A 10,360-nucleotide genomic window follows, 5' to 3' on the forward strand; every position below is an offset into this window, starting at 1 on the left:
AATCTAATAAATTAAAAAAATAAATAAATAAAAAAGAAAAGAAAAAAAATCACTCAGCCCTCAAAATTTCTCATAATTAACCTTGATAATCCTTTGGGGTTTTGATTAATGTTTGGTTGACAGGAAATCTGACAAGTATCAGCTGCACTGCTTTCTAAGTTTTGTCATGAGATTCATCTACATTCTCTCTGCAGGCACAATTCCAATATTGCAGTTACAGAAAAAGAAACATAGAAACAAAAAACCTTATACTCATAGACAAGTAAGACTGCAGAATCAATTCACTCCAAAGTTAGAAGCATCCGAATTAAGACTAGGATTGTCTTAATCTGCACACACAACATGATCATAGGATATTTCTTCCACCCCTAATCTCAGTTGCTGCACAGAATGGCTGGCAGTTGTTCAATAACTATGTTTACTGTTTTGTTACCATCACAGATGTGTTACGCATTATGTGCTGTTACCTCCTTATGATCATTTAGGAGGTACTCTCATTATAACATCTTTAAAACACAGGGAATTTACCATTTCTGCAGTACTGTCCAAGACTAAAAGTGGATAACAATACCACCTACCATATAAGAATCCAAGACAGATTAAAGACAAAATTGTCAAGGTTAAACGTCAATTAATTTTGATGTACAGACTGAGATACCTGCAATCTCAATTGTTTAGAATATCTAACATTATGCACTTTAAATACAAAAGTATTATGCTTTTATTTACATTAATTGCAACTTTTGAAGCTTAGCATTTCTGCTGCTTGTAATAGTCAAAATGACTATCTGTCAGGGTAAGGACAATCATCACAAATGAGTCAAAGCAGCTAAGCTGACAAGCAATAACTTGATGTATGCATACTCTTGGTTAGTTACATTAATCACTCAGCATCAGTTCCTATTTGTGAAAGGACACAACAATTCAACAAAAGTGACTGGTTACATGGTGGAAATGATACATTTGTGTTACCACAAAGATGGTGGTTTAAGCTAGCACCTTTTATTTCACATAGAAGATTTCAGCTATAAGGGTTTGAATTAAGAAGAAAAAAAAAATCATATCCATTTTAAACTGCATCTCTCAGATATTGCTAGTTTCACCTAGTATGAGTGCCCTAATTTCACCTAGTATTAGTGTTATATCAAAACCTTTTAATATTCTTCTGATAGACTTTGTGGATGATTTGCTACTGAAACTGTACAGCCTTAGGAGTAGATAATTAATGAGTCTGGTTTATTGAGCATTTTAAGCTACTCCTCTGCTATGGCTCGACTCAAAAAAAAAAAAAAAATCTGTATTTGGATTTAGTTCAACACAACAAGGTTTACAAAGTAAAAAGAATTCTCAGTATGAAAGAGGAACCCAAATATTTGTCATGAAATAACCACAGCCTGATGTGGAGAGCTTTCACCTGGCATGTGGAAGACCCTTTGCTCCTCCTACTTTGAACCAGATGAACAGCTAAATAACTGGGCTATAGTCAAATGACTGAGCTATTCACAATTCTGACAAAAACAAACAAACAAACCCCAACCCAAAAACATCCTAGAATGAATAAAGTTTCTTGGTATTTTCCAATTAAAAACTTTCAGGAAAGTGCTGGCTCAAGCTACAAAACTTTGGAAAAGAAATCTGTTGGTAAAGGAAGTGCAGCAGGTAAACCATTCAACTCTGACAGTAACTTTGATTCAATCAGTGAAATCAGTTGAAGAGATCAACACATCAGTTTCTTCAGCAACTTAAGCAAATGTTATTTCCCCTTTTTACCTTCACCCTCTTGAAGAGCTTTTTGATCACCTACAGCTTCAGGAACCAACTTAGCATAGGAGTGTTTTTCACTGGAATCAAACTTCATAGTATCAAAGTATACAGATCCATTGGACACATACCTGAAAAGTTTAAGATCATTATTTAGCTAACTTTCTACCAAGACTTAACTGAATTTTATCCCAAAAATCACTGTCTTAAGCTTAAGTTCTCTAGTGAAACCACATACATTATGGTACTGCTCAGTATTGTAAAGATGACTTAGGAGAGCCTAAGTTTTAAGGCCTTACCATAAAGACTTCAGACAAATCATTGAAAGTCATAATAAAATTGATCAAAGGGAAAACAACTATCTTTTGTTAAACTCTTAAGAGGTGAGACATCAGATAAGAGTCCCCAGAGAAGAAATATCTACAATACTTCTGGTCCCTTTTAATATTTTGCAATAATACAAAATGAATCATGTTTGTTTCACAGTCCTTCTTGTCCTCCTTCGCTTTGCTAATTTTGTCCCACTACTGCCATAACAAAAACTCTGACACAAAGGTAAGTTTCAGGACCACCAGGAATGCTGATAATTCAGTGCAAACAATTTTGACCTGTCCCCCCCCCCCCCCTTTTTGGTTTAAAGGAAGAACATGCAAGAGAAATCAAGGCAGTCTGAACCACAGGTTTGCTTTTTTCACAATAAAAATACATCCATGTTGAAAAATTGAGGCTATTAAAAGAAAGAGAACTGAAAAATTTCAGACAGGAATCTATTATGATACTTAGGAACTTCTAGAGTATTAGCTTGATTTTCACCAATATTAGACAATGGCAGAAAAACAGTTCACGATTACTTTTTATTTTTAATTTATGTTACTTACAACTGATTTCTAGCCATCTACTCAGGCATCCATTTTTGAAAGCCCTTGCTGAAGGCCAGGAGTCAAACACAGTTCAAGTGAATGGGATTTTGACTATTTAGATTAATGAACAAGGATTTCACCCTATAAATTTAATAATCTAACTTCTCTCTTTGTAAGACATCATAAGAAGTATAGAATAGCACGTTTTCATCAGGTGAGAAATAACAGGTCTTTTGCAAAGGAACCTGAAGTTTATTTATTTGATGAAACACTACTTCTGGAAAAGACTACTACTGCATATGTAAACAGAGAAAACAGTTCACAGTTAAGTGCTGAAAGCAATCATTCTAGTTCTGATACAGTATAAGCACACAACAAAAGCATCCAGTAGCAAACTTACCCATAACCATTATCCACAATCTTTTTCACAAAATCCACAATTTCTGGCACATACTCACTAACCCGTGTTAAAACATCTGGAGGTAAAACCTAGATATAAAAAATACAAAATTCTACTTTTTATCTATATATAAAAGTATTTATACATATGCAAATATGCACTAAATATATATATTATACATTGGTTAAAAATTGGCTCAAAAGCAAGTGACAGTAGAATCTAAGATTCCTATTTCAAGCTTTCTGCTCTGAAACAATGTGCTGTGGCCATTTTTTCCTCAGCCTTTAAGGCGACATTAACAACAAGTTACTGCAGGAGATGTCAGCTCTTCCACTTACTGCACTTCTGACAGAACAGGCCCTCTGATTTGCAGGTAAATAAATAAACCTTCACTGATTTGAACCATTGCATATGACACAGCATTTCATCTGTAACAGACAAATCCATCTGTAACACTGATTTTTATCATCACATAATTTCCTAGTGGCTGAAGACAGATAAATAGTCAGTCTAAATGCTGAGGTTGGCAGGGCTCTCTTGTGCAGCTAACAGACTCTATCTCAAACTTCTGGATCAGTTTATGATTATAAGCCCATGTTACACCAAGGGGAAGGGATGGAGTGCACACATCAAACCTGGTCACCAGTTAACTGGCTCTGGTAACATGCACAATGGGTTTAAGATTGCTGGGATGGAAACAGAACAGGTGGTAATTTAACAGCTACCTATTCACATTAAAGGAAATACTTTATCAATAAGGTTGAAATATGAGGGTTTTGGAAGCTATTAAGGAGCTAAATTGCATTCTGGGTATTATGAGGCATGGCACATAAACTTTTAGAACAGAAAACAGTTTGTTTACTTACATTGAGCGCTTCCATATCTTTGTGAAATTCCCCTTCCCAGAATTTGGGGAGCTTAGAGAATATGGAATTGTCAGTCACCTGACTGCCAAATTTTGTGTCCAACCAGTCAGACAGCAAATCTTTGGCTTCTTCCAACAGTATCTATAGAACAATAATTGTAAGTGCAACTGATCAAAGACTTGACCTGTTTAAACTCTGCAGAAAGATCTTATTCTGAACAGAGAGGTTTGCTTAAGGAAAAAGACACTTGGCTATGAATACAGAGTAATCCGTGCTTCTGTCAGATTTTTATCATACTGCCCTTCATAAATATGGATGAAACAAATAAGAGGATGGAAGACAAACTGATAAGTGATATCTGTTTTGATATCAATCACTTAAATAGGCATGTGGAATTTATGCTGTAAACACCGGATGGGACCTGCAGTTATATCACATCACCTGTTCCCCCCATTACTACCGGATAATCCTAACAGAAGCCTGACTGTGCACATTGCTAAAAAGTGTTTGAAAGACTAATTTGAACATCAGCAAGGATACATTTCGGTCTTATATTAAAAGATGACTTTTTTTTACTATAGGATATAGCCCAGAAGGTGTGATTGCTTAGATTATAGTTGTTTTTAAAATTGTTAGGTCAGTATACACTTTTATAAAGGCACTTGATATTAGAATAGCTGGACTATTTTTTTTTTAAAAGATAATGTAGAGAGAGAGTCTTCTCAAGAAGGGAGCACATACCCTAGCTTCCTACAGTAATTATCACAAATAATCTGAAAGCAAGAAAAGATGAAAGTGGAAACCAATTACTAAAAGACAGTAGTTATATTGACTGACTTGGTTACTGGGACAGTACCAAAGCCCAGTAAAGTCAACAGGATTATCGTCACTAAATGTAATGGTCTTTGGATAAAAATTATCCTAAGCGTAATTTTTTGGGCTGTATTTTCTTCTCTGATCAGAGACGGAAACACTTGTGTAGAAAACTGCCACCAGTACTGGAATGTCATAAATGCATGTTCAGTAATTTATACTGAAACTAATTCATCAAGACAAAAAAGTTAAAGAGAAAGTCTAAATATATACAAGAGAAAAATCGCAGCTGGAAAGGTAAAAATAACTGAGTAATTATCACAGTGGGAGGGGAAAAAAAAAGTCATTGATAAAAACAGCATCCAAAAACTATATAGTTGAATTCAAGGATGAAGTTTCCCATATTAAATGCAAAGTACTAAAAAGTCCTCAGGCCCACCATTCCTCTTTTTATGAATAAAAACTTCTATAATGTTTCAGGGAATTACTACGAGCTAAATATTATTTTTAAAACCCCAAACAATTATAAGCCAAATATAATTTAAAAAGGAGCTCAAACTGACCTCATGACATCTGTTGATCTCTTCTGCAGGGAGTTTCGCTTGCACAGCTTCTTGTAGAGGGTCAAAAGCAGACTTCACTGCATTTTGAATTCTTTCCAACATTTGCTTTTTATCTGGGTCTGTTGTCTCATTTAATTTAACTGAAAAGAGCTACAATTAAAAAAAAAACGTAGAAAGCAACTTGCAGTAGAGTAGCGCTATGTTCCATACACGATATATTATCTTAGCCATATAGTACCTTGCTAGTGATGAATAATACATTATGCCACATAGAAAGCTTTGATATCAAACTACTGAAACATACTCCTCATCAGAAATAAAGGTGAAGTCAAAAGAATTTAGTTCACATCTGAATTCAGTTTTTCAGAAAGACTTTATAAATTACAACATTGCCATTACTGTTGTTTAGTAATTTTCATTTTCTATGCAGTTGATCACCTTAATTACACAGTTGATTATCACAAATCTGAAAAGGAGAAGCTGTAATGTGAAACAGAGAGAGATTAAATGCTATGCTTAGAGAGTGTGTCAGGCAATGATTGTTGGGCAAAATTTCCAGGCCTCCTATTCCCAGGCCTGTATTCAATTCATTAGACTGATAATCTCTTTGTGATCTGTAGTTCTAAAAATGACCAGAGAATCACCCTCCCCCACCTTCAGTCCAGCATACACAATTTATTAAACTCCTAAAGCTTTGGAGACTTTTTGCTCTTTTCAAGGCCATCAATGGTACAAAAGAGAAATCTCACAAGCTTTAAAAGATTATGGACATACCACCATTTAAAAACTATTTTAAAGGGTTATTTTTCAAGTTTGAATTCTAACACACAAACATCCAAATGCTTTTTGGATAAAAATTATGCATGCCTTTTACAGGGATAAAACAATGGAAAATCAGTGATGTGCAGTTCCAATAACATTTCTAATTTGTGAATAACATTTCTTACACTGACAACATCTCTTCAATAGAATAACTGAAAGAAGCAGAAAATTTAAGGAGGTAGCAAAGTCAGAGGCATTTTTTAGATGCTTTGCTACATTATTGAGTAAGAACCTAAGACACTAGCAGGGATTAAATACCACACCCACCTCTGAGGCAGTTTTAACATCTTCAAGTAGCTGATCTGGTGCTGACTTGTTCTCTCTATACTGTTCAAAAAGGTAATTTTGTCTTGCTCTCCTGATGATCTACAAAGCAGAAACATGAAAATATTTTTGTGAAGCAACATACAGTTATACAAAGTGCAAACAAAAATCTATTACATACCAAAGGCATTTCAGAATCCCTACAAATTTAACAAGCTACAAGAATTACATGCAGTAATACAAATTAAACACACCACACATAGTTAATCAGCTACCTCAACAGAGTTAATTAGGTATCTCAAAAACAGGCAAATAAAATAAGTTATCTTTGTAAAATACTTAGTCTTCATTATTTATGACAACACTCATTTATATACAAGAATACAGGGTTTGCTACCATAGGAATGCTACAAAACTGAGAAAAATCAATGACTTTGTGTACAAAAGGCATGCCTAAGTTAGTAAGTGTAAGATTTATCTTGGCTTACCAAATGGCAATTACATATGACTCTCTGACTTCCATGCTGGAAGTACAGTATTTTAGATTGCAATTTAAAAAGACCTTACCTTATCATCAATATCTGTAATATTCATACAATAGAAAATGTCATATTTAAAATAATCCCCCAAGATTCTTCTCAGGATATCAAATGAGATGTATGACCTAAAACCATAAAAGATAGATGGTGTTTTTAGTGAACACCTCAAGTCTATTCCTATTCTATGCACAAACTACTTTAATCTCAGAGTCAATAATTTTACAGCAGTTTTAATTTTCCCTCATCTACTAGCAAGTTTTTAATCACACAATGACATAATATTATAATATGCTTTTAATCTTAAATCTCAAGCATTGAGTCTAACGAGACTATTTTCTAGTAATACACTCATCTAAACAAAGTACCTTTTTCTATTAATCTTTTGCTTCCAATAGGCACTGTTATTACCTATATCAAAATAAGGAACTGCAGTACCTGGCATGTCCCATGTGAGAAGCATCATAAACTGTTGGACCACAGCAATACCACAAGACCTTTTTTCCACTCTGAGGCTGAAATATTTCCTTAATTGAAAGGAAAGGTACAGTGATCAGAAGAAATTGAAGACATGATCTCAGGCCAGTAACATCACATTTGGAGATTAGAACACGAAAACATGGATTATAATTACAAAAAAGGAATAGTTATTCCACTCCCAGTTTTACCATAAGAAAAGATCACCACTAGCTTTATCATGTAAGAGAGAGAACAGGGTGTGGCTACTTATGTTATCTGCAGTCTTATCAATCAAGATACCAGATTACAAAGATTTGGACTAGGCAGGGCATTATTCAAGCTGCATTTGTAAAAGGGAAGATCAGGCTTTCTTTTGCATTGAAAAAGGTTTCAGACTATAATCATTTCACATATACTTGGATACTACATCCCATATAACATTAGTATTCTTAATATTTCCTCTCTTTCCCAAAGGACCTTCAAACAAGACCACAAGAAGTTTTACCAGTTTATATTACAATAATATAATTGGTGAGACTTTTTTTTTTTTTTTACACTGACAACATCTAAAGAAAGAAACTGTGATTTTATTCTGTTCACATTGCCTATACTTATGTGTATTACAGTTGAACCCCTGGCTATTTTGCATGATGATAACTTGCAATTGGGAACTATATATTATGTGATATACACATACATACACACACTTGTAGTATATGTATATTTATTGTGTATATTATAACACTTGCCCAGCAAACACACTTGACTGACACAGCATCTCTGGCATGTGCTTGTTAACATTCCACAAAATACAACCCAGAAAACCTGTCTACTGATAGGGTAAACACCTAAGAAACAAGCATTTGATGACTTTTCTGTTTGTGTTTCTATGGAAATCTTCACTTTTCTTTCATTTAGTCACCTTATTGCGAGTCAGGCTGTTGTAGAGGCAGAGCCTAGAATGTTTTGTCCCTTCAGGGGGAGACCAGGGAGGCTGCACACGCTTGCCTTTACCTAGGGGAAAAAGTAGTTTAAAGAGAACTGAAAAGACACTTTCCACAAACAGATTTGCAGTATAACATTTTCTCCTTATCACATCATTAAGTTATTTCAAAAGAAAAAAAACATATACAATTAGACAAAGCAGCTCCAATCCTAGTAATCCAACTACTTTTGTTAGAGCTTCCTACAAAGCCACTAAAAACACAGGAAATTATTTCAATCTAGTTTATTTACTACTCTCTGGCTTGCCATTTCTATTAAATCTTGATCCAAGTAACAGGAAGGAAGAGGGTATAAAAGTAAGAGCATGCAATTCAGTTAAAGCATTAACGAGAGCTTTGAAATTTAATGAATTATTAATAAAGTGTTATGGCAGTCCTGAGCTTTCTGCAACACCACTGATTTTACTGTGACAGCATATCACAGATCTCATACAGAATTTGCAAAAAATCTCCAGAGACCAGGGTTAGTCTCTAGAGCCAATATTGACAGAGCATGTGTACTCAAAGTGAGAGAGAGTAGAGACGGAAATGTTTAGAAAGAACCTCAGCTTTTTATCATACATTGTTGCTATGTACACAAGGCATTTTTGAACACGCTCATTTACCACAAACATGCTCCAATTCAGCAAGAGGCTAAATTTTGCCATTAAATAGGGTAGATAAAACCCAGGGTAATATTAGTGACAATATTCTTGCATTCGATTTCTTTTAAATTTTTAAGAAGCAACATAGCTGTTAAACTCATGTTTTTTTCAGACAGAAGTATGAGTATGTCATCTGTCGAAGAGTTGCAGTTTGCTATGCACAGGGCTGCTTACAGCTGTAATGATGTTAAACTAATTATCGCATTAACTAGGAATGAAAGCAAACCAGAAAATTAAAAAATACAGCAAGGTTGCCAGCTTAACACATAAAGCACTGTCTTTAGGAATTCTCATGGTATGCATTTTAATATTACAGGAACTATTTGTTTTGACAACAAAATTGCCTTTCTGATCCTATGTCTCAGGGTGCTCTTCATTAACTTTGTTGCCCCGATATCTTCGTATGAATATTTTGGCTGAAAACCTTCAAGTAATGTAAACACTCATGGTATAAAAAATTTAATCTCTTCCTTATCTTCCTTTTTTGAGTAACTGCCTAAATAAGAAAAAAAGACATTAACTATACTACTGTCTCACAAATGGACTCCATTTAATCTCCATGTTATGGATCCACAGAAATATGCATTTATTCTTAACATTTCATTGTATGAGGTACTCCTGAACAGAATACCTCAAGTTCAAGAGCAGTCTTTCCATAACACAGACCATATACCAAGGTATGGATTTGTTTACTCTTTGATTTACAAAGATTACGGTGGCATGCTTAATTGTGGCTAATGTTTCCCTCAGGGAAGGAAGCCTATGTGGGTTAGTCTAATAAAAGATAAATCTGTAAAGCTTTCTTTACTTACAACCACACTAAACATAAGAAAAAACCCAGATACTGCACCCTAAAGTTCTCAGCTTACGAGTTAGGTGTCACACTATATCCACTACATGGACACCAAGGGCAAAGTAAAAGGCATACTGTTTAGTCTGTTCAAATACGTCTCTGCCAGCTATAGTCCTTCCCCTGGTTAAACTGAAGTTCATTTGCTCTAATCCATCCCTCGAGCTCTCTGATATACCTAAAAAAACACTGATAAAATATCCAAGGTCTAAGAAGCGTGGCAGATTCACATGTCATTTTCATAGTGAACACTTGTGCTGGTTTTGGTTGGGATAGAGTTAATTTTCTTCATAGTAGCTAGTATGGGGCTATGTTTTGCAATTGTGCTGGAAACAGGGCTGATAACACAGGGATGTTTTCGTTATTGCTGAGCAGTGCTTACACAGAGTCAAGGCCTTTCCTGCTTCTCACACCACCCCACCAGCGAGTAGGCTGGGGGTGCACAAGAAGTTGGGAGGGGACACAGCTGGGACAGCTGACCCCAACTGACCAAAGGGATATTCCACACCATATGACGT

General features: G+C 35.0%; 1 protein-coding gene across 1 annotated transcript in view; it reads right to left on the minus strand.

Annotated features, from left to right (window-relative positions):
• Nucleotides 1–10,360, minus strand: part of CARS (cysteinyl-tRNA synthetase) — a 33,113-nt gene that overhangs the window by 18,600 nt on the left and 4,153 nt on the right. Inside the window, 8 exon segments of the mRNA XM_019474540.1 lie at nucleotides 1,771–1,892; nucleotides 3,022–3,110; nucleotides 3,888–4,028; nucleotides 5,264–5,413; nucleotides 6,353–6,451; nucleotides 6,917–7,013; nucleotides 7,324–7,412; nucleotides 8,267–8,358. Coding sequence (XP_019330085.1) covers nucleotides 1,771–1,892; nucleotides 3,022–3,110; nucleotides 3,888–4,028; nucleotides 5,264–5,413; nucleotides 6,353–6,451; nucleotides 6,917–7,013; nucleotides 7,324–7,412; nucleotides 8,267–8,358 — 879 coding nt within the window.

The sequence above is a fragment of the Aptenodytes forsteri genome, unplaced genomic scaffold (genome assembly GCF_000699145.1).
Source record: "Aptenodytes forsteri isolate BGI_AS27 unplaced genomic scaffold, ASM69914v1 Scaffold8, whole genome shotgun sequence".
NCBI classification, from domain to species: Eukaryota; Metazoa; Chordata; class Aves; order Sphenisciformes; family Spheniscidae; genus Aptenodytes; species Aptenodytes forsteri.